The sequence below is a fragment of the Petromyzon marinus genome, chromosome 61 (genome assembly GCF_048934315.1).
Source record: "Petromyzon marinus isolate PM22_M1 ecotype Great Lakes invasive population chromosome 61, UKy_Petmar_22M1.pri1.0, whole genome shotgun sequence".
Taxonomy (NCBI): Eukaryota; Metazoa; Chordata; class Hyperoartia; order Petromyzontiformes; family Petromyzontidae; genus Petromyzon; species Petromyzon marinus.
Window position 1 is genome coordinate 2,058,948 of NC_133727.1, and position 25,702 is coordinate 2,084,649.

The 25,702-nt window shown below is 50.0% G+C and overlaps 1 protein-coding gene across 1 annotated transcript; it reads right to left on the bottom strand.

Annotated features, from left to right (window-relative positions):
- Nucleotides 1–229: 229 nt before the first annotated feature.
- LOC116955786 (nucleoside hydrolase-like) lies at nt 230–23,533 on the bottom strand. The gene is made up of 8 exons (XM_032977112.2): nt 23,509–23,533; nt 9,673–9,881; nt 8,361–8,546; nt 7,850–7,961; nt 6,867–7,003; nt 2,480–2,587; nt 1,611–1,706; nt 230–1,075 (listed from the first exon to the last, which is right to left on the bottom strand). The coding sequence occupies exons 1-8, from the start codon at nt 23,516–23,518 to the stop codon at nt 923–925; spliced, it is 1,011 nt and encodes a 336-aa protein (XP_032833003.2). The 5' UTR covers nt 23,519–23,533; the 3' UTR covers nt 230–922.
- Nucleotides 23,534–25,702: the final 2,169 nt, after the last annotated feature.

A 25,702-nucleotide genomic window follows, 5' to 3' on the forward strand; every position in this document is an offset into this window, starting at 1 on the left:
TGAACCCCGACGCACGACGAGCGGATGAATCGCACCGCACAGCACCACACCGCACCACACCGCACCACACCGCACACCGCGGCGGGCAAGTTGCTGTGGGGACGATGCCAGGAGCCACGTGGACTGAATCATCACCCGGCAGCCGTGCTCATGGCGGTTATGGGTAATTGTGTTGGTGCGTTGCGCTGTACCTCGAGTGGCCAACACAGATTACTGAGACAAGCGACGCTGACGTTTGTGTAATTTATTATTGAGACAAATCACAAAAATGTGGACAGCCCGCGCGTCATTGTATGCCAGAAGCCCCAGTGGATAAGTGGGTGGGTGAGTAAGTGAGTGAGTGGGTGGGTGAGTGAATGAGTGGGTGGGTGGGTGAGTGGGTGAGTGAGTGGGTGAGTCAGTGGGTGAGTGAGTGGGTGAGTGGGTGGGTGAGTGAGTGAGTGAGTGGGTGAGTGGGTGGGTGGGTGGGTGAGTGGGTGAGTGGCTGAGTGGGTGGGTGGGTGAGTGGGTGGGTGGGTGGGTGAGTGAATGAGTGAGTGGGTGGGTGAGTGAGTGGGTGGGTGAGTGAGTGAGTAGGTGAGTCAGTGGGTGGGTGAGTGGGTGAGTGAGTGGGTGAGTAGGTGGGTGGGTGGGTGAGTGGGTGAGTGGGTGGGTGGGTGAGTGGGTGAGTGGGTGAGTCAGTGGGTGGGTGAGTGGGTGAGTGAGTGGGTGAGTGAGTGGGTGAGTAGGTGGGTGAGTGAGTGAGTGGGTGAGTCAGTGGGTGGGTGAGTGAGTGGGTGAGTAGGTGGGTGAGTGAGTGAGTGGGTGAGTGAGTGAGTGGGTGAGTAGGTGGGTGGGTGGGTGAGTGGGTGAGTGAGTGGGTGAGTGAGTGAGTGGGTGAGTGAGTCGGTCAGCGGGGACATGCGAGCGGCCGTCCGGCCGGTCACTGCACGGCCGCGACGAGCATGGCCTTGAGCCGCGTCATGTCGCACCGGACCATGATGCGTGCCTTGACCAGCGGCGGGTCCTCCATGATGCCCAGCCAGTCCACCACCATCTGGCCGCGCGTGAGAGCGCCGTGCAGCTCCACGCGCACCTGAGCACGTGGAGCACGCGGAGCACGCGGAGCACGTGGAGCACGTGGAGCACGTGGAGCGTCAACGACAAGGGTCCCCCCCCCCCCCCCCGCATAAGCCTCGCACGGGCCGTCGGGGCAAGTGCCGTTAGCGGCGAGCAGAAGCGGCGACGGGGTGTGGTCGGTGGCGATGTTTTACGCACCGCACCAGGTACTCATTCGAGGCCGAGTCGACCTAGGAGAGGCCCAGGACCCGTTCAGAAAATCGCCACCGGTGTTGGCCGTCGGCGGGTATCGAACTCGCCTCGCCGGGTTCGTAGCACAGCAGCGCGCTAACCGTTGCGCCCCCACACACACGTGCCAATACACGGTGCTGTTGTGGGGGGGGGGGGGCTTTAACCTGCGCTCTACAAAGGCAGAGAGAGAGCTCTCTCTGTGAGCCTGTGGGGGTCCAAATATCAACACTGATGCTGCCACCTGGATGGAGGGGGGGGCATAACCCCCCCGTGCCCCCTCCCTCCACCCCCCCAGTGCCCCCCCCCGGTGCCCCACTCACCGAGTGCTCTGCCCACTGGGTGACGAAGTCCGGGTCCAAGGCAGCGGCCACTGCGTAGGTATCGCACGGCACGAAGCCCGGGCCGGCAAACAGCTCCTGGTGTCCACAGAGACGGGGCAGAGGTATGTAGGCATGTTGTTTGTATGTTGTATGCGTGCTGCATGCGTGCTGCATGCGTGTTGCATGCATGTATGTTGAACTTCTTTAGCATCGTGCGTAGCCAACCGTGACAATCGGAGGTGCGCTCTAAAGAAGTGAGTTTTCGAACGAGATTATTGAAAAGCTCAGAGCTCCCAGTGGCTTCCTCGTCGTGATGGGAGACCGAGGGGGAGATGATGGGAAGTGAGGAGGTAGGGAGATGAGTGGAGAGGGTGGGTGAGTGAGAGGGTGGGTGGGTGAGAGGGTGGTGAGCAGGAGGATCGTGAGCAACAGGCGGTGAGTGAATGAGAGAAGGTGCTGAGCGTGAAGGTGGTGAGAAGGTGGTGAGTGGGAGGGTGGTGAGCGAGTTGGGAGGGTGGTGAGCGGGTGGAGGTGGTAAGCGAGTGGGATGGGTGGTGAGCGAGTGGGGAGGGTGGTGAGCGAGTGGGGGTGGTAAGCGAGTGGGAAGGGTGGTGAGTGAGTGGGGGGGGTGGTGAGCGAGTGGGAAGGTTGGTGAGTGGGGGGGGGGTGGTGGTGAGTGAGTGGGAAGAGTGGTGAGCGAGTGGGGGGGTGGTGAGTGAGTGGGGGGGTGGTGAGTGAGTGGGAAGGTTGGTGAGTGGGGGGGGGGGGGGTGGTGAGTGAGTGGGGAGGGTGGTGAGTGAGTGGGGGGGGGGGTGGTGGTGAGTGAGTGGGGAGGGTGGTGAGTGAGTGGGGAGGGTGGTGAGTGATACCACAGATCCGCGGCCAGCCTCCCGTGCGAAGGCGGCGCTCTTCGCCGAGATGCGCTTCACGAAGCGTCCCCGCTCCGTGTCGGTGGCGGTCCACTCGTCGTAGAACTCCTGCAGCAGCAGCAGCAAGCGTGGGTGGGTGAGCGGCGGTGTGAGTGAGTGAGTGGGTAGGCGAGCGGGTGAGTGGGTACGTGAGCATATGAGTTTGCGGGTAGGTGAGCGTGTGAGTGAGCGGGTAGGTGAGCATGTGAGTGAGCGGGTAGGTGAGCGTGTGAGTTAGCGGGTAGGTGAGCGTGTGAGTGAGCGGGTAGGTGAGCGTGTGAGTTAGCGGGTAGGTGAGCGTGTGAGTGAGCGGGTAGGTGAGCGTGTGAGTTAGCGGGTAGGTGAGTGTGTGAGTGGGTAAGTGAGCGTGTGAGTTAGTGGGTAGGTGAGTGTGTGAGTGGGTAGGCACCTCCTCGTTGGTCCCAGACGGCAACGCTATGGTGGGCAGTGCCGTGGGGGGGAGGGCCAATTTAGATTGACCATTCCCCTCTTGGCGTTTGTAACCATCACAGCGGCCAACTGGGGGCTCTGGACGGGTGCGAGGGGCTGGTAACCCCTCCACCTTCAATTAATTACCACAAAACCACATCTAAAATATCTAATTAAGCTTCTGCCGGAGGCTCCGGGGGGACAGGCGTCTATGACGTCTCCTGGCCAAACCCCATTTGGCGGAGCCAGGAGACTGAATCCTTACCCTCGGGGCTCCTCCAGAAACTACAAAAAACCAATGTGGGTAGCCACATGGAATGTTCGAACGCTCACTGTGGAGGAGAGGTTGCCACTCCTCTATCGGGTACCGCATGGATCTCTGTGGTATTCAGGAGGTCCGGTGGATCAGCTCTGGCTCCTGCCACCATGAGGGTTGGACAGTCCTCGGGGCAGCAGACTGCCAAACAACGGGAAGTGGCTCTTCTTCTGAACAAAAGAGTGAAGGGGGCGTGGGAGCGTGGCGATGAGGTGTGGGAAGCGGTAAGCCCCAGGCTACTTTTGGCTCGCCTTCCCATCAACCGGAGGCGAGGAGTGGTGGTCATGGTTACTTATGCTCCCACCGAAGACGAACATCTGTGGAGGGATGCAGGCAAGGCCGATGGGTCAGATGCCTTCTATGACCTGTCACAGGTGCTAGCTAAAGTGGCCCCTCGGGATAGAGTCATCTTGTTGGGTGACTTCAATGTCCGAGTTGGTCATGATGCTGGCACCTGGTCTAGGGTGATTGGAAGGCATGGGCCAGATCAGCTCAATACCAATGGTAGGAGGCTGCTAGATTTTTGTGCAGCTCATGGGCTTGTAATTTCTAACACGCTATTCCAGCATCGGCGTATCCACACAACATCATGGATGCATGCCGGGTCTAAGCAAGAACATCTACTGGACTAAATAGTGATGGAACATCGGATGCGGGCCCATGTCCTTGACACCAGGACCTACCGTGGAGCTGATCTGCCAACTGACCATTGACTTGTCATCTGTAAGATGAGCGTGCCATTCTTCCACTCCGGTGGTGGGTGTACATCCAGGACCCCATTCAAAACTAAATTATCCTGGTCTCAGCTAGCTGATGAACGTTGCAAGCGAGAATTTCATCATCACTTGCGGCTGGGGTTGGCATCGTCCCCCACTCCTCCAGATGTTGAGGGGCAATCGGCGAGGTTTAAGACTGTGACTCATGCGGCTGCAATCGCTGCTTTGGGTACACGGTCAGGACCTCCCCAGAGACCCTGGCTGACAGAGGAGGTGTTCAGGCTGGCTGAGAAAAAGCGACAGGCCCACTCTCATCGTCTACAGCATCTCACGTCAGAGAATGAGGAGGCTTACCGCAGCCTTCAATTGGAGGTTCGGAGAGCCGAGAGGCGCTGCAATGATGGGTGGTGGTCGTGGGCTGCTGGCCCGCGATCACAAATCTCTATTTAACTCCATAAAAAAGTAACCTGCAGCGCCACATCTATTACCATCATTGGGGAATTAACTGTGATCCAATCTCCGATCCCCAGGAACAGGTTTGCAGATTTGCTGAGCATTTCTGTGAGGTCCTGGGGGAGGGGAAATCCCTCAGCCTGGAAACATCGTGGGACAAAGTGGGAATGACCCTGCTGAGGCTGCGGTGTTTCAAATATTGGAAGAAGTCACCCCCTGTGAGTGGCTGGCTGAGGCGCCATCTGTTGAGGAAGTGCTGAAGGCAATCTAGAGCCTGAGACCAGGAAAGGCACTGGGCAGAGATGATCTCCCAAGCGAAATGCTGAGGGAGGGTGGCATTTCTGCACTGACTGTCCTAAATGATATCATAACAACAGTCTGGACCACTGGTCGGGTTCCGCAGGATTGGAAGGATGCCCTAGTGGTCCCCCTCTTTAAGAAGGGGGACCACACAGACTGTAACAACTATAGGGGCATCTCACTCCTCAGTGTGCCGGGAAAGGTCCTGGCAAGGATTATTCAACATCGCCTTGCAAGGCACGCTCAGGAGAGGCTTGCGGAGCCCCAATGCGGTTTCAAGAAAGGGCGGTCCTGCACAGATGCCATGTTTTCTGTCTGTCTGCTACAGCAGAGGTGTAGGGAATTCCAACAAAACCTACATCTCTGCTTTTTTGACCTTGTCAAGGCCTATGATACCATCAGTAGGCCTGGGGCCTGGGTTATTCTTCATACTTTTGGAGTCCCTAACCTTCTGCTCACGTTCATTAAGGACCTTCATGATGGTGCACAGGCCCAGGTAAAATTATGTGGCCGGGAGTTGGAGCCATTCCCTGTTAACCTTGGAGTGCGACAGGAATGTCCTCTGGCTCCCACATTATTTAACATCTTTTTCGACCATGTAGTTCGTGAAACCTTTGCTGGCTGTGCTGGAGGAATTTCCATCTGGTACAGATACAATGGGAGGCTGATCGATGCCCGGGTGTGGTCAAGGAATGGTTCCCTATTGGTCAACCACGTTATGTATGCTGATGATCTGGTAATTGCTGCTCACTCAGAGAAGGAGTTGGAGGCGCTGCTGCTGAACCTGGAGCTTGCCACCAAGAGGTGGGGCCTTACCATCAGCCCCACCAAAACGGAGCACCTGCCTGGGTATTCTGTACCATCGGACACTCCACCCCCACAACTCCCAATTGGTGATGGTGCAGTTGTGAAGAGAGTGGAGAGTTTCCCATACCTGGGCAGTGTGCTCATGACCGGCTCCGGTTTGACAGCAGAGGTCTCACTCAGAATCATTCGAGTGGCATTATCTTTTCATCGGTTGCGTAATGCTGTGTGGAAGCTGCCTGGTCTGTGACTCCGCATGAAGCTTCAGGTCTTCTTCGCCACAGTCATTCCCTCCCTTCTCTACGTTTGTGAAACGTGGACCTCCCTAAAGTAACATCTTCGCTAGTTAGAAAAGTTAGGCTGCCTGCCTACGATCCATGCTGGGTTTAACCAGGCTGGATTGTGTGAGGAGCTCACAAATCCTTGAAAGATCTGGACAAAGTCCCATCGGTGAGCTCCTCTGGCATGCAAGGCTGCGTTGGCTGGGTGATGTAGCCCGTATGCCCAGCCTCCTAAACAGCTTCTGTTCGGCCAGATAGAGGGGGCTAAATGGGCGCGGCACGGGCTAGAGAAGAGATGGAGGATGTGGAGCTGAGTGGACTTGCCGATGACTGGTACCAGCGGTGTCAAGATTGGCCTCTGTGGATGAGGCTCGTGAAGGATGCTACTGGGCAGTTGGAGGCAGTCGCCCTCCAACAGCAACGGAGGGCAGAGGAGCGATGCTCACAACAATGAGCAGAGCGCCGGGTGGCTAAAGCACAGCAAATTGGCACAGGAGGGGACACAGGTGGTGCATCAGCCAGTCATCTCAGTCATCTCAGTCAGTCGACCCGTGGCACCTGCGTCTGCCTCGTGACCTCCTGCCAGTGGGCGTTCGACACTTTACGTGGCCTCAACGTGTACATCGTCTGGCACAAGCGTCGTGGTGACATGACCACCACTTAGTGGCGAATGGCAGTTGTTGTGTGAGTGAGTGGGTAGGTCAGCGTGTCAGTGAGTGGGTAGGTGAGCGTGTGAGTGGGTAGGTAAGTGAGTGAGAAGGTGAGTGAGTGGGTAGGTGAGTGGGAAGGTGAGTGAGTGGGTCGGTGAGTGAGTGGGTAGGTCAGTGTGTCAGTGAGTGGGTAGGTGAGCGTGTGAGTGGGTAGGTGAGTGATGGGGTAGGTGAGCGTGTGAGTGAGTGGGTAGGTGAGTGAGTGGGTCGGTGAGTGAGTGGGTAGGTCAGTGTGTCAGTGAGTGGGTATGTGAGCATGTGAGTGGGTAGGTGAGTGAGTAATGGGGTAGGTGAGCGTGTGAGTGAGTGAGTGGGTAGGTGAGTCTCTGTGCTACAAACCCAGGGAATGACGTTGCGGACGGTAAACTCCCAGCTCGCAATGTGCAGCGGGCATCTGCAGCTCTCCAGCACCACGTAGGCAGCCTCAGGGTCCGCAGCAAAGTTAAATTCCCCGCACATGGTGCAGTTCCCACGCGCTGCATGCACCACAAAGGCAAAGATCCCCCGTGTAGTCTTAACACGCTTCATGGGACCTCCCTTTGCCAGTACCAACATATGAGAATAGGTTTTCACCCTTTTTTCTGGCAACAAAACAGTTGTGTTAAGATGATAAAACATGAAACTGAAACCTCTTACGAGGAATCGTGTCTGCATTAACCACAATTCTTGTGGTCAGAATGCAAAGAAAAAACATACTCTGATAATATGTGGCATTGTCTTTGAACCTGATTGGTCCAGACCGGAGAATGCCAAAAAGCCTTTTGGTGTCCTCTGGTCTAACACCGTTTTGAGACGAGGCTCGAAAGAAAGCTCTCTCTGGTGTGGGCCAATCAGTTTCAAAGACAATGCATCATATTATCAGAGTGTGGTTTTTGTTTCCATTCTGACCACAAGCATTGCGGTTAATGCAGTGACGTGATTCCTTGTAAAAGGTTTCAGTTTGGTGTTTTAACATCTTAACACAGCTGTTTTGTTGCCAGAAAAAAGGGGAAAACCTATTCTCTTAACATGCTGTTGGGGACAAGCGCTGTCATCGAGTAGCAGCAGTGTTTATGCAGGCCGGCACGGCACACAAACCCATGGTTTAAATCTTGTTTGACTACTGATGAGACACTAAATGTCGAAACCAGTCCAGGGTTTTGCTCGTGAAGGTCTAAACCGGTCCAGAGTTCTCCTCAGGTTAAACCAATGGTTTCAAACTCACCTGACGACTGATAACACACTCAATGTTGCGGATTTTCCCGTGTTGAACCAATCCTTCAAGCGAGCCCGACTCTGCTGATGAGACACCAAATGTGTAAACGGGCACGGCGAGCACGCACCCTCCACGGTGCCGCCCATGATGAAGAGCTCCTTGAGGCGCGAGGTGAAGTCGGGGTCCATGCGCGTCGCAAGCGCCACGTTGGTCAGGGGCCCCACGGCCACGAGCGTGATCTGCGGGCGGCACGGAGCAGACTCACGACGGAGGCTGAGAGAACGAGACCTAAGGTGGGGAGTCTGGGCCGAGACCTAGGATCCGAGCCTAGGCCGAGATCGAAGGTCGGAGCCTAGGCCGAGACCTAGACCAGGGGTGGCAAGACCTATACAACCGAGAACTAGGCCACAGCCTAGGCTGAGACCTAGGCCGGAGCCTTTGCCAAGACCTTGGATTGGAGCCTAGGCTGAGACTTTGGCCGGAACATTTGCCGAGACTTAGGTGGGGGCCTTTGCCGAGACCTAGGGTCGGAGCCTAGGCCGAGACCTAGGCCAGAGCCTAGGCTGAAACGTCGACTCTAATTATTTTGTTATTGATGAATGTACTGTATATATGTACAATGATACAAATCAATGGACCTGTCCCGGGTTCTCCTTGGCCAGACGGACGAGCGCATTGACCGCGTGCTCCTCCTGCTTCTTCACCGCCACGGGGCTCGGGTCGGGGGGGTCCGGGGAGTCCCCCAGACCGTCGTTGCCGTGGAACGAGGACGCGTCCATCGGCTTGGCCAGCAGCGGCGCGGAGGCCCCTAGGAACACGGGGACCTGCGGGGGACACGCGGGATTAGCTACGTACGGTGTGAAAGGAGTTCGACGTAAATGCATCATCACACGGGTGTCTCTCTCACACATGCCACCACCACCCCCCATGTCTCTCTTTCCCAGTGTCTATCCCCTTGGCTCTTAACCCGCCTCTCCCCGTGTCAATCTCTGTCCAAGTCTCCTCTCTCCTCTTGTCTCTCAGCCCGTGTCTACTCCATTGGCTCTCACACCGTCTCTCTCCCTGTGTTTCGTGTGGTGAGGGGCGTGCTGCTGGCCACACCACCCCGTGTGCCGTGCCGGACTTCATAGATGCTGCTACTCACTGACAGTACTTGTCCCAACAGTGACTGTTCAAGGCTGTTCTGTATACTCTACCCGCTTTATCAATCTGCTGTTCGAGTTGCACTGGATGTACCATACAGGACCCACCATTGTGACCTCTACTGTGCAAGTCACTATTTCTTTTAGTGACTTTCTTACATTTGATCAATGTGGCACTCCTATCGTTTTTTGTACTGTTTGTTGTAACTTCCTCCTCCTCCAGTCTAAATAAAGATTCTGATTCGGATACGAGGGATTTTTTTTTTAACTAAACTTAAATTAAACTTTGTATTTAACCAGGTAGGGCACACTGAGCTGTATAGCTCTTGTTCAGAAGCGATTTGGCCACAAACGATAGCTCAACGAAGTGGCTCATCAAGTGGAAATGTATAGCAGCCAAATGCTCTAAACGCACGTTGTTTCTAAATGTGGAGGGAAAAACCAAAGGACCTGGAGAAAGTCCACGCAAAGGACCCGGATCAAACCCACAACCTCCTGTAGACCAGGCGAGGTAGTTAACATCTCACCACAGAGAGAGACACACGCAGACTCCAAATTTTCAGCAGGCGTCAGGGTCGGGATCGAACCCACGACCTCCTGCAGACCAGGCGAGGTAGTTAACATCTCACCACAGAGAGAGAGAGACACGCAGACTCCAAATTTTCAGCAGGCGTCAGGGTTGGGATCGAGCCCAGGAAACTCCTGTAGACCAGGCGAGGTTGTTAACATATCCGAGCCAACGTGGCGCCCCTTTTGTCTTGGGGGTGAGTGGTGCGGGTGAGGACCCCCAACCCCACCCCCTCCTCACCCGCGCGCTCGCTCCGCACGCGCGCAGCACGCGCGCCACGTTGTCCGCCACCTGGCGCACGTGCGTGTTGCCGTTGCAGCACGTGACGGCGAGCACGCGCGCGCGCGCGGCGTCTCCCAGGGCGATCATGAGCGCGTGGGCGTCGTCCACGCCGCAGTCAACGTCCAGCACCAGCAGCTTCTGAGGCACGGCACCAGCTGGGGGCGGGGCTGAGGAGGGCGGGGGCAGGTGGGGGGGGGTCAAGGGGGGAGGTGGGGGGTCAAGGGGGGGTCAAGGGGGGAAGATGGTGAATCGACCGATTTGGAAGGATACAAATCTTGATCCGTGATCGATCCATGCTCGAACACATAGGCACATGTATACCGAAAGAACCAAAAAGTGTGGATTCCTGCAGTCACGAAAGCTTCAATGTAGATTGAACCGCCTCTACGGGGAGGGTTTTCACACATCTGTTAGAGCTTTTAACAGGCTGCGAGACAAGAAGGCTCACCTGATTGAGTCGCTCACCTTTCTCAAGAGATGCCGCGATAACAAGGTAATACCGATCGCATTTACACTCACATCTGCTGCTGTCACTTCTCCTAATGCTAAATAGATCTTGTTTAAAGCTAGCCTATTGCTCATCTCAGAGAGAATAAGAATGCTCCGATTTGAACTTGATTATTTAGACAAGACTTCTACAATCACACATTCAAAATTCACGGATAAAATGTCCACTTCTGATTGGGACCATGTAGATAACATGACAGTCTCTTTTGCTACTTCAATGTCAACCAAATGTAAAGTTAACTTGATCTCTAAATTCAACCTCCCGTCAAAATAGAAGCCAGAGCCACACGTGAAAAAGTTATATGTTAACAAGATTGTCATCAATCATAGTAACATGTTAACAAGATTGTCATCAATCATAGTAACATGTTAACAAGATTGTCATAAATCAGAGTAACATCCTAATTTCCGACAGCCTAAAATCGGTACTAGCTAAAGGGTTGAATTTCGCAGTCACCCCTAAACATATCCCAGTGGATGATATAATCGCCCAGGTCGACGTAGCCCTCAAAGGCTTGGGACGCATCCCGACAGACGTTGCTAGATCTGAAATTGCCACCATCCTTAAAAATGCTAAGAAACCCATCAGCAACATCAGCAAAGACGAGCGCTCTGAACTTGCCAAATTGAAAAAGAGAGATGACATAGTCATCCTCTCGGCCGACAAGGGCAATGCTACTGTCATCATGGATAAAACCACATACAACAACAAAATCCAGGACCTTCTTAATGATGGCAGTTACACCAAAATCAACAAAGATCCTACTAACCGCCTGGCTACAAAAACCAATAATATCATTACCAGATTGACTTCTCAAATTGAACCAGTCAAACGGCTCTGCCTAAAACCTTCTGCTACTAGACCACCCAGATTCTATGGTCTTCCTAAAATCCATAAAGAAGGCACTCCACTTCGGCCCATCGTTTCCACTATCAACTCACCTACCTACAAACTGGCCCGTTTTCTGTCTGACACCTTACTTCCATTCACGGGCAAGACTACCTCAGCAGTACGTAACTCAGCTCACTTGATCTCTCCAATCAAGGGCATTTTACTGTCCCCAGATGATTAGCTCGTCAGCTTTGATGTAGATTCTCTGTTCAACAAGGTTACTGTTCCTGACACCTTAGCAATAATTGAAGACTTAGTCCAACATGGACTGAATCCTGATGTACCTACTCTGGTTAGGCACTGCCTTACCAACACTTACTTCACCTGGAATGGTACTTTTTACAAACAAAATCAAGGTACCCCCATGGGTTCCCCCTTATCACTAGTGATAGCGAATGTTTTCATGGAGAAATTTGAAACATATGCCATCCAGACATCCACCCTACGTCCTTTCTTGTGGAAGAGATATGTAGATGACACTTTCGTCATTTGGCCACATGGTCTGCCAGCTTTGAACCAATTTATCAACCACATCATTCCATACTCCCATCCATCAAATTTACCATGGAAGTGGAGAAGGATGGTAAGCTACATCTTCTTTGGTTCTTTCGGTAAAGTCACGTAGAATGAGAATAAAATAATAAATTGATAAAATAAAATAACACAATAATATTCTCTTGTGAGAATAAAATAACACAATAATATTCTCTTGTGAGAATAAAATAACACAATAATATTCTCTTGTGAGAATATTATTGTGTTATTTTATTTTATCAATTTATTATTTTATTCTCATTCTACGTGACTTTACCGTCACGAAAGCTTTAAATCGAGATGGTAAGCTACCTTTCCTGGATGTTTTGTTTGAGAAGAGACCTGACGGCTCGTTGGGAGATTCGGTCTACAGGAAATCCACCCACACAGATTCCTATCTGAAACCTGATTCCCACCACCACCCGGCACCGAAGAATTCCCTCATCAAAACACTACACTACAGGGCCCACTGCATTTCCGACCAACACCACCTAGCCAGTGAACTGGAACACGCACACCAGGCCCTCAAGATGAATGGGTACTCGGACCGCACAATCCGCAAAGCTGTTTCTCCAACCATGGAGAAACAACCCCCTGTGCAGCCAATTAAAACCATCATTATACCATACATAGCAGGTGTTACCAAAAATATTTCCAAAATCTTAAACAAACACAAGATCCAGGTCCGATTCACAGTACACAAAATCTGTGATCTAATCCCATCTGTGAAGGATGTCATTCCTGACATGCAATATCCTGGAGTTTACAAACTGAGTTTTACCTGCGGCAGCGGTTACATCGGGGAAACGAAACGACATGTCTCGGACCGTGTCCGCGAGGCAGATCTGAAACACGGCAGGACCAATACCTCTGCCGTTGCTGACCATTGCTATAACGCTGTGGGCTTGCATGATATTGTTTTTACCGATACCAAGGTACTCTGCAAACCTTCGGGCTACTATCAAAGGTTTGTTCATGAAGCCATGCAGATATATAAACATAGATATAACATCAACCGAGAAGATGGATACAAATTGAGCAATCATTGGAAGGATGTTATTAACCAGGTAAAACCCTAACTGCTTTATGGTTGTTGTCTATCATATCTGCCGGGTACTAGTCTATTTTTTCCGAGTTAACTTCCCCCCCGCATCCCCAGCTCTCTCCGCCTCCCACTTCCAGCCCCGTCCACTTCTCCCCCCCCCCAGCCTCACGTCCCTCTCCTCACGTCCACGCAGCACTCCCCTACCCCACCCCCCCCTCTCTCTCTCTCCCCTTGCCCCTCCCCCCTCTCTTACCTATATAACCTCTTACCACGGCAGCTCTCTCTCCCACTTCAGCAAAAAAGATGTTGCTGTGGTTTTCCCACCTGATGATGATTGCTTGTGTTGCAATCGAAACGTCGTGATTTATTTTATACCTACGTGACTTTACCGACAGAACCAAAGAGCATCATTGGCATGCTCAAAAGCGACGATTTGTGGATCGCACGTGATGTCTTGGATGGCAGGGAGGATTTGTGGACCGAAAGAGCCCCACATTCGGCACCGCCTTGAAGCTTGAATGCTTTCCTTCTGCATGAACGCAACACATAATTTATTCTGTCACGTATTCATTATAGCCCATCGCATCGCCTTTAAAAAAAATGTATTGAGCCACTTTCTGTATTGTGTACAGTACTGTGATTATATATCTATCCCGGGGCTATGCCGCTCTACAGCTTGTCTGTACGTCGGCTGTCGGGGAATGTCAATTGATGCATGCCATTCTGGGGTGAAAAACTTGCTGGTTCAACCGGTTATCGCTTCATAGCACCGAGTCTTCTTGTCACTTACAACGCGGGGAAAGCTGACATTGAGTGTTGGTGTCTTGATAGGGTGCGAGTGATTGGAGTGAGTGTGCGTGCAAGTGTTTGCAGTTTAACACGTAGGCTTTCGCGACCAATATCCACAAACAGGTTTATTTTGTTTAAGATCGCATACATCTATAAAGGTGTCGTTAAACCCACCACCACCCGACACACAGCCAATTAGTAAGGTTTGTCACGTAATCAGAACGTGCCAATTCATTGCTAGTACAGAACACTGGTGTGTTGGAGAGTAAACCAGCAATATTTACCTTCTGAGTACGACGTTAATTACAACTATAGCTTCATCAGGCTGATGACGTTTCACCAGTAATTACAACTAGCTTCATCAGGCTGATGACGTTTCACCAGTAATTACAACCAGCTTCATCAGGCTGATGACGTTTCACCAGTAATTACAACTAGCTTCATCAGGCTGATGACGTTTCGTCAGTAATTACAACTAGCGTAATCAGGCTGATGACGTTTCACCAGTAATTACAACTAGCTTCATCAGGCTGATGAAGTTTCACCAGTAATTACAACCAGCTTCATCAGGCTGATGACGTTTCACCAGTAATTACAACTAGCTTCATCAGGCTGATGACGTTTCGCCAGTAATTACAACCAGCTTCATCAGTCTGACGACGTTTAACCAGTAATTACAACTAGCTTCATCAGGCTGATGACGTTTCACCAGTAATTACAACTAGCGTCATCAGGCTGATGACGTTTCACCAGTAATTACAACTAGCTTCATCAAGCTGATGACGTTTCACCAGTAATTACAACTAGCTTCATCAGGCTGATGACGTTTCACCAGTAATTACAACTAGCTTCATCAGGCTGATGACGTTTCACCAGTAATTACAACTAGCTTCATCAGGCTGATGACGTTTCACCAGTAATTATACAACTAGCTTCATCAGGCTGATGAAGTTTCGTCAGTAATTACAACTAGCTTCATCAGGCTGATGACGTTTCACCAGTAATTATACAACTAGCTTCATCAGGCTGATGAAGTTTCATCAGTAATTACAACTAGCTTCATCAGGCTGATGACGTTTCGTCAGTAATTACAACTAGCTTCATCAGGCTGATGCCTTTCTACCAGTAATTACAACTAGCTTCATCAGGCTGATGACGTTTCACCAGTAATTACAACTAGCTTCATCAGGCTGATGACGTTTCACCAGTAATTATACAACTAGCTTCATCAGGCTGATGAAGTTTCGTCAGTAATTACAACTAGCTTCATCAGGCTGATGACGTTTCACCAGTAATTACAACTAGCTTCATCAGGCTGATGACGTTTCGTCAGTAATTACAACTAGTTTCATCAGGCTGATGACGTTTCGTCAGTAATTACAACTAGCTTCATCAGGCTGATGACGTTTCACCAGTAATTACAACTAGCTTCATCAGGCTGATGACGTTTCGTAAGTAATTACAACTAGCTTCATCAGGCTGATAACGTTTCGTCAGTAATTACAACCAGCTTCATCAGGCTGATGACGTTTCGTCAGTAATTACAACCAGCTTCATCAGGCTGATGACGTTTCACCAGTAATTACAACCAGCTTCATCAGGCTGATGACGTTTCACCAGTAATTACAACCAGCTTCATCAGGCTGACGACGTTTCACCAGTAATTACAACTAGCTTCATCAGGCTGATGACGTTTCACCAGTAATTACAACTAGATTCATCAGGCTGAAGACGTTTCACCAGTAATTACAACTAGCTTCATCAGGCTGATGACGTTTCACCAGTAATTACAACCAGCTTCATCAGGCTGATGACGTTTCACCAGTAATAACAACCAGCTTCATCAGGCTGATGACGTTTCACCAGTAATTACAACTAGCTTCATTAGGCTGATGACGTTTCACCAGTAATTACAACTAGCTTCATCAGGCTGATGACGTTTCACCAGTAATTACAACTAGATTCATCAGGCTGAAGACGTTTCACCAGTAATTACAACTAGCTTCATCAGGCTGATGACGTTTCACCAGTAATTACAACCAGCTTCATCAGGCTGATGACGTTTCACCAGTAATAACAACCAGCTTCATCAGGCTGATGACGTTTCACCAGTAATTACAACTAGCTTCATTAGGCTGATGACGTTTCACCAGTAATTACAACTAGCTTCATCAGGCTGATGACGTTTCACCAGTAATTACAACCAGCTTCATCAGGCTGATGACGTTTCACCAGTAATTACAATTAGCTTCATCAGGCTGATGACGTTTCACCAATAATTACAACTAGCTTCATCAGGCTGATGACGTTTCACCAGTAATTACAACTAGCTTCATCCGGCTGATGACGTTTCACCAGTAATAACAACCAGCTTCATCAGGCTGATGACGTTTCACCAGTAATTACAACTAGCTTCATCAGGCTGATGACGTTTCACCAGTAATTACAACTAGCTTCATCAGGCTGATGAAGTTTCACCAGTAATTACAACTAGCTTCATCAGGATGATGACGTTTCACCAGTAATTACAACTAGCTTCATCAGGCTGATGACGTTTCACCAGTAATTACAACCAGCTTCATCAGGCTTATGACGTTTCACCAGTAATTACAACTAGCTTCATCAGGCTGATGACGTTTCACCAGTAATTACAACTAGCTTCATCAGGCTGAAGACGTTTCACCAGTAATTACAACTAGCTTCATCAGGCTGATAAAGTTTCGTCAGTAATTACAACTAGCTTCATCAGGCTGATAACGTATTGTCAGTAATTACAACCAGCTTCATCAGGCTGATAAAGTTTCGTCAGTAATTACAACTAGTTTCATCAGGCTGATGACGTTTCGTCAGTAATTACAACTAGCTTCATCAGGCTGATGACGTTTCACCAGTAATTACAACTAGCTTCATCAGGCTGATGACGTTTCGTAAGTAATTACAACTAGCTTCATCAGGCTGATAACGTTTCGTCAGTAATTACAACCAGCTTCATCAGGCTGATGACGTTTCGTCAGTAATTACAACCAGCTTCATCAGGCTGATGACGTTTCATCAGTAATTACAACTAGCTTCATCAGGCTGATGACGTTTCACCAGTAATTACAACCAGCTTCATCAGGCTGATGACGTTTCACCAGTAATTACAACCAGCTTCATCAGGCTGATGACGTTTCACCAGTAATTACAACTAGCTTCATCAGGCTGATGACGTTTCACCAGTAATTACAACTAGATTCATCAGGCTGAAGACGTTTCACCAGTAATTACAACTAGCTTCATCAGGCTGATGACGTTTCACCAGTAATTACAACCAGCTTCATCAGGCTGATGACGTTTCACCAGTAATAACAACCAGCTTCATCAGGCTGATGACGTTTCACCAGTAATTACAACTAGCTTCATTAGGCTGATGACGTTTCACCAGTAATTACAACTAGCTTCATCAGGCTGATGACGTTTCACCAGTAATTACAACTAGATTCATCAGGCTGAAGACGTTTCACCAGTAATTACAACTAGCTTCATCAGGCTGATGACGTTTCACCAGTAATAACAACCAGCTTCATCAGGCTGATGACGTTTCACCAGTAATTACAACTAGCTTCATTAGGCTGATGACGTTTCACCAGTAATTACAACTAGCTTCATCAGGCTGATGACGTTTCACCAGTAATTACAACCAGCTTCATCAGGCTGATGACGTTTCACCAGTAATTACAATTAGCTTCATCAGGCTGATGACGTTTCACCAATAATTACAACTAGCTTCATCAGGCTGATGACGTTTCACCAGTAATTACAACTAGCTTCATCCGGCTGATGACGTTTCACCAGTAATAACAACCAGCTTCATCAGGCTGATGACGTTTCACCAGTAATTACAACTAGCTTCATCAGGCTGATGACGTTTCACCAGTAATTACAACTAACTTCATCAGGCTGATGAAGTTTCACCAGTAATTACAACTAGCTTCATCAGGATGATGACGTTTCACCAGTAGTTACAACCAGCTTCATCAGGCTGATGACGTTTCACCAGTAATTACAACTAGCTTCATCAGGCTGATGACGTTTCACCAGTAATTACAACTAGCTTCATCAGGCTGATGACGTTTCACCAGTAATTACAACCAGCTTCATCAGGCTTATGACGTTTCACCAGTAATTACAACTAGCTTCATCAGGCTGATGACGTTTCACCAGTAATTACAACTAGCTTCATCAGGCTGAAGACGTTTCACCAGTAATTACAACTAGCTTCATCAGGCTGATAAAGTTTCGTCAGTAATTACAACTAGCTTCATCAGGCTGATGACGTTTCGTCAGTAATTACAACTAGCTTCATCAGGCTGATGACGTTTCGTCAGTAATTACAACTAGCATCATCAGGCTGATGACGTTTCGTCAGTAATTACAACTAGCTTCATCAGGCTGATGACGTTTCACCAGTAATTACAACTAGCTTCATCAGGCTGATGACGTTTCGTAAGTAATTACAACTAGCTTCATCAGGCTGATAACGTATTGTCAGTAATTACAACCAGCTTCATCAGGCTGATGACGTTTCGTCAGTAATTACAACCAGCTTCATCAGGCTGATGACGTTTCACCAGTAATTACAACTAGCTTCATCAGGCTGATGACGTTTCACCAGTAATTACAACCAGCTTCATCAGGCTGATGACGTTTCACCAGTAATTACAACCAGCTTCATCAGGCTGATGACGTTTCACCAGTAATTACAACTAGCTTCATCAGGCTGATGACGTTTCACCAGTAATTACAACTAGCTTCATCAGGCTGAAGACGTTTAACCAGTAATTACAACTAGCTTCATCAGGCTGATGACGTTTCACCAGTAATAACAACCAGCTTCATCAGGCTGATGACGTTTCACCAGTAATTACAACTAGCTTCATCAGGCTGATGACGTTTCACCAGTAATTACAACTAGCTTCATCAGGCTGATGACGTTTCACCAGTAATTACAACCAGCTTCATCAGGCTGATGACGTTTCACCAGTAATAACAACCAGCTTCATCAGGCTGATGACGTTTCACCAATAATTACAACTAGCTTCATCAGGCTGATGACGTTTCACCAGTAATTACAACTAGCTTCATCAGGCTGATGACGTTTCACCAGTAATTACAACCAGCTTCATCAGGCTGATGACGTTTCACCAGTAATTACAATTAGCTTCATCAGGCTGATGACGTTTCACCAATAATTACAACTAGCTTCATCAGGCTGATGACGTTTCACCAGTAATTACAACTAGCTTCATCAGGCTGATGACGTTTCACCAGTAATAACAACCAGCTTCATCAGGTTGATGACGTTTCACCAGTAATTACAACTAGCTTCATCAGGCTGATGACGTTTCACCAGTAATTACAACTAGCTTCATCAGGCTGATGAAGTTTCACCAGTAATTACAACTAGCTTCATCAGGATGATGACGTTTCACCAGTAGTTACAACCAGCTTCATCAGGCTGATGACGTTTCACCAGTAATTACAACTAGCTTCATCAGGCTGATGACGTTTCACCAGTAATTACAACTAGCTTCATCAGGATGATGACGTTTCGTCAGTAATTGCAACTAGCTTCATCAGGCTGATGACGTTTCGTCAGTAATTACAACTAGCTTAATCAGGCTGATGACGTTTCGTCAGTAATTACAACTAGCTTCATCAGGCTGATGACGTTTCACCAGTAATTACAACCAGCTTCATCAGGCTGATGACATTTCGTCAGTAATCACAACTAGCTTCATCAGGCTGATGACGTTTCGTCAGTAATTACAACTAGCTTCATCAGGCTGATGACGTTTCGTCAGTAATTACAACTAGCTTCATCAGGCTGATGACGTTTCACCAGTAATTACAACTAGCTTCATCAGGCTGATGACGTTTCACCAGTAATTACAACTAGCTTCATCAGGCTGATGACGTTTCACCAGTAATTACAACCAGCTTCATCAGGCTGATGACGTTTCGTCAGTAATCACAACTAGCTTCATCAGGCTGATGACGTTTCGTCAGTAATTACAACTAGCTTCATCAGGCTAATGTCGTTTCACCAGTAATTACAACTAGCTTCATCAGACTGATGATGTTTCACCAGTAATTACAACTAGCTTCATCAGGCTGATGACGTTTCACCAGTAATTACAACCAGCTTCATCAGGCTGATGACGTTTCGTCAGCAATTACAACTAGCTTCATCAGGCTGATGACGTTTCACCAGTAATTACAACTAGCTTCATCAGGCTGATGACGTTTCGTCAGTAATTACAACTAGCTTCATCAGGCTGATGACGTTTCACCAGTAATTACAACTAGCTTCATCAGGCTGATGACGTTTCGTCAGTAATTACAACTAGCTTCACCAGGCTGATGACGTTTCACCAGTAATTACAACTAGCTTCATCAGGCTGATGACGTTTCACCAGTAATTACAACTAGCTTCATCAGGCTGATGACGTTTCACCAGTAATTACAACTAGCTTCATCAGGCTGATGACGTTTCACCAGTAATTACAACTAGCTTCATCAGGCTGATGACGTTTCACCAGTAATTATACAACTAGCTTCATCAGAATGTGTCGTTAACCCCGCCACCAAATAGTCGATTGAGCTAGTTGTAATTACTGGCGAAGCGTCGTACTTAGATTGTAAATGTTGTGTCTTAGCTCTCCAACACACAACCGGTGTGCTGTACTAGTATACTACACTATACAGTACACTACACTACTATATACTACACTATACACTACACTATACACTACTATACACTACACTACTATACACTACACTATACACTAGTGCTGTGCTAGTAACGAATTGGACACTTTCTGTTAACATGACAAACCTTACTAGTTGGCTGTGTCGGGTGGTGACGAGTTTAACGACACAACATTTATATATTTACGCGATCCAACCCAAAAAAACCCACTATTCTGGAAGTGTTTAAAGTGTTGAGCGTGGAGTTTTTACGTGTGAGTGGCTGTGAGTGTGGAGTTTGTATCGTGTTCCGCAAATATGTGTCGTTGAGTGCGAGTGAGCAGTTGTGAGCGAGTGAAATGCGTGTGTTCTGCCCCTGTTATGCAATAATGCGTGAATGTGTGTGAGTGATAAGAGTAGCGGGGAGTGGTAGTGTAGCGGTCAGCGCTGCGCCACGCTACGAACTGGGCGACCCGAGTTCGATTCCCGCTCACGGCCACCAAAACCAGCGACGATTATGTTAACCGGTCTTGTGCCTCCCCTAGGTCGATTTAGCCTCGAGTTAGTACCTGGTACGGTGTGTAAACATCGCCACTGGGGAGACAAAGGCGGCCAGGCGTGGTGCTGGCCACCCACCCCCTCGTGTGCAGTTTCGGCCTTCATAGGTGCTGCTCGCTAACAGCACTTGCCCCTACAGTCTGTTACAGGCTACACGGGGGATCTTTGTCTTTCAGTGCGAGTGGAGTCTGCACTTTCTATTCTTGTTTTACCCGCCGTCTGAGTGTGTCCTCGCCCTGTTCTGCAGAACGAGTGACTGTGCGAGTGTGGAGTTTGTATCTTCCCCGCCTGCTCTGACGAGTGTGCACGTTTATGGGTCGAGTTCACGGATGGGGCACCGCAGGGCAACGCTGCGACCTTTGAACGTTCGCTTAAAGCGCGTGTCGCGTGCGTTGAGTGGCTTTTCGAAAGCATGGTTGTGGGGGCCTTCACCGTCAAACCTCACCAAAACGGAGCACCTGCCTGGGTATTTCTGTGCCATCAAACACTTCCACCACCTCAGCTCCACACGAGTTATGGGGGCAGTCGTGGAGACAGTTTGGAGGAGTTTCCCGTACCCTGGGCAGTTGTTCTTATTCAGTGGAGGTCTCAACTCCGAATCAGTCGGGCGGCAGAATATATTAATCTTGCTACTTCAGGTCTTCTCGGCTACCGTCAATGCCCTCCCTCCTTCTCTATGCTTGCGAAACGTGGAGCCTTTTTTAAATGAACACCTGCGCCGGTTTGAAACATTCAGGCGGGCCTGTCTACGATCCATCCTCGGTTTGTGCGTGAGGAGCTCACGAATCTTTGAAAGATCTGGAAACACAGTCCCATCATCAGTGAGCTCCTCGGGCAGGCGAGGCTGCGTTGGTTGAGTCGCGTAGCTCGCATGCCCAAGAAGCTTCGAAACTAACTCAACTCACATCTTTGTACTGCCAGCTAAGGCCCACTGAGCTGTACAGCTTTTTCTTTTCAGACGAGAATGTTTGGCTGCCTACGGCTATCTCATTCTCTAGCTCCTGTGGGGGGCTTCTGTGCACTGTGTGTCTCGTACATTCGTCCTCACCGATGTCCTGTTATCCCCCCCCCCTCACTCAATGTGTGCAGATACTACTGACTCTGTTGCATGTAGGGTGTGTAGCAGTGCCCGATTATATGATCCCAGTAGCAAAAGTAGCCACATATGATGCTACGTGCCCCGCACTTTCAAGGGCCCCGCGCTAAATGCTTTCAAGCTATCAATTCCGGTTCAGTGAGTCTGCACTTGCTCTATTACTATAGTACTATACCGCCTTCGACTTTTATGAGCGACTGGGTGTTTAAGGTTAGCGATTTGTCGTTTATTATCCGGCTGTATAGCAAAGGAAAAATAATACAATTACTTTACGATGTAAAGTTTTTGTATTTCAACTGTTGACCGCCACATGTGGAGTTTGGGTGGGGGGGGGGTCCACTTTCTATAACTTTCTGAAGGGCTCCCTTATGATTGAGTTGACGGACAAACGAAACGTCGGGCTTTTATAATAGAAGCCACCCGGCCACGAAAGGCCAGCTCAGTGAAAGTGGCTTACCAATTTGGGAATGCATCGCAGCCGAATACTCTTAAAAAGCACGTTGATTCTGAACGGAACCCAGTGGCGGCGATGGGTGTTGACTCAGCCCATCAGCCCTCCCTGTGGACGGACTCGTCCCCGCCATAGGAACGTGTGGCACGCTTATTGTATGCAGGCAAGAGGCCGCGACTGCCCGCTCGAGACGCCGAGGGACTCGACCCGAGTCTCGGACTTTGGTCGGCAGTCCGTGACCCCAAATGCGGGAGAGTCCCACCCCCTCACCCCCTCCCGACCCCCCCCTCACCCCCCACAATCACATCACAGAGGCCGAGCCACGGTGACTCAGCGACCCACCACTCACCCGTGTGACACCTCACCCACGTGACACGCTCACCCGTGTGTGTGACACGCTCACCCACGTGACACCTCACCCGTGTGTGTGACACGCTCACCCACGTGACACGCTCACCCGTGTGTGTGACCGCTCACCCACGTGGCACCTCACCCGTGTGTGACACATCACCCGTGTGAATGGCCACCTGTGTGAGTGAGAGCTCTCACAGGCGTGACAGTTCACAGGAGTGAGTGCTCACACGTGACAGTTCACAGGTGAGAGAGAGCTCACACGTGACAGTTCACAGCTGAGAGAGCTCACACGTGACAGTTCACAGGTGAGTGAGAGAGCTCACACGTGTGACAGTTCACAGGTGAGAGAGAGAGCTCACACGTGACAGTTCACAGGTGAGAGAGCTCACACGTGACAGTTCACAGGTGAGAGAGAGATCACACGTGACAGTTCACAGGTGAGAGAGAGAGCTCACACGTGACAGTTCACAGGTGAGAGAGAGAGCTCACACGTGACAGTTCACAGGTGAGAGAGAGCTCACACGTGACAGTTCACAGGTGAGAGAGAGCTCACACGTGACAGTTCACAGGTGAGAGAGAGCTCACACGTGACAGTTCAAAGGTGAGAGAGCTCACACGTGACAGTTCACAGGAGTGAGACAGCTCGCACGTGACAGTTCACAGGTGAGAGAGCTCACACGTGTGACAGTTCACAGGAATAAGAGAGCTCACACGTGTGACAGTTCACAGGAGTGAGTGAGAGCTCACACGTGACAGTTCACAGGAGTGCTCACACGTGCGAGTGAAGAGAGCTCACACGTGCGAGTGAAGAGAGCTCACACGCGTGAGCCACACCTCACCTGTAGCCATGTCTGCTCCGAGTGAAGTGCCCCCAGTCAGAAAGCCTCGCTAAATAAAGACCCCCACGGCCACCTCCCCCCCACCTCACCCCTACTCCTGATCCCCTCCTCATTGTCACGTGGAATCGATCTCAGGAGAATCGATTCCATTGCTAGAGATGAAGATGACTGCCAAACCCCTACGGTCAACTGCAACCTTGGAATCAGAATCACCGGGCATGTGGTTTGTGTGTGTGTGGGGGGGGGGGGTTGATTGTCTTCATGCAAGCCACCCACGTTTACAGAACACATAAAATTTGATTAATTCTGGGGTCAAATGATTGCATGTTCTACTTTTGAGTGCAAATAAAAACTTGTTTTTTACCCGTTTTATTTTCCAATTAAATATCCGTCTGCTGATGAAACATTGAATGTCAAAACCGGTTCCCGTCTGTAAACATCGGGCAGGTCACCAGCATCGGTTCATGCAAGCCCGGCTCTGCTGACGAGACGCTGAAATGTCAAAACCATTGCTGTTGATACGATGCACTCCCAGAATGCAGTGCAGCTGATAGGATGTGTAAAATAAATGTAACATGCGGAGACAAATCAAATTGTGTCGAGTGGTGGCGCAGCGGTTAGCGCGCTGCGCTCACGGCGGACACCAATAACGAATATCCCAACCGGTCCTGGGCCTCACCTAGGTCGACTCAGCCTCAAACGAGTACCTGGGTGCAGTGTGTGTGCAAACATCGCCACTCGTGTGCCGTGCCGGCCTTCATAGGTGCCGCTACTCGCTCCCGGCACTTGCCCGAACAAGAGTCAGTTAAGGAGTTGTCCTGAGAGCGGCATTGCCCTTGTGCTGTTTGTCCTCTGGTCTAACACTGTTTGAGACTAGGCTCTGAAGGCTGTAAAGAAAGCGGTCTCTGGTGTGGAGCAATCGGTTTCAGAGACAATGCGGTATTTGTGATTAATGCAGACATGCTTCCGTGCAAAAGGTTTAAGTTTTGTATTTTGACAAACGTGACACGACCACAGCACCCAGGGGGATGACATTCTCGCACTCACAAAGGGAGAGAGAAAGGCGCCCAAGTTCCCACAGTTGCCTAACCAGTTGCGTAATAACTGCACATCGTTAGTCGTGTCGCAAGAGCCAGTCATCATGCCTGTCAGTGAACCCAGTAACCCACCCGAGCGATCCACCCACCAATCCAACCACCCACCAATCCAACCACCCACCAATCCAACCACCCACCCACCCATCCACTCACCCACCAATCCACCCACCTACCGCTCCATCCACCCACCAATCCAACCACCACACAAAACGATCCATGCACCCACCGATCCATCCACCCACCAATCCAACCACTCACCAAACGATCCATCCACCCACCGATCAATCCACTCACCAAACGATCCATGCACCCACCGATCCATCCACCCACTGATCAATCCACTCACCAAACGATCCATGCACACACCGATCCAACCATCCACCCACCCATGGATCCATCCACTCACCCACCAAACCATCCACTCACCCACCAATCCACCCACGGATCCATCCACTCACCCACCAATCCATCCACTCACCCACCAATCCACCCACCGATCCATCCGCCCACCCACCGATCCATCCACCAATCCATCCACTCACCCACCGATCCATCCACCCACCCACCGATCCATTGGCCAACCCACCGATCCATCCACCCACCCACCGATCCATCCACTCACCCACCGATCCATCCGCCCACCCACCGATCCATCCACCCACCCACCGATCCATCCACCCACACACCGATCCATCCACCCAACTGCCAATGCATCCACCCACACACCCATCCAACAATCTATCAGCGGACGATCATCGCTATCCCTCCAACCTTTCACCCCCCCCCCCCCCACCCCCGGACTGCTGATGGGACTGCAGAGAGTGGAAGCCGGTCTGGAGTTTGTGTTTGTGCTGCGTTGAGCTCACACGTTTGAGTGAGAGAGCTCAAATGAATGACAGCTCACAGGAGTGAGAGCTCTCACACGAGCCCACCGACGCTGCCGATAGTGATGCACTCGGCAAGAGGGAAGAGGCCGTCCGTGTGTCTGATGGGATGTGTAAAATGGAAATGTATTTCCCGAAAAATAACAAACTGTTATTGTTGAAAGGAGAGTGCAGGGGTGGGTATGGGATGGGAGAGAGGTGGGAGAGTCTGGG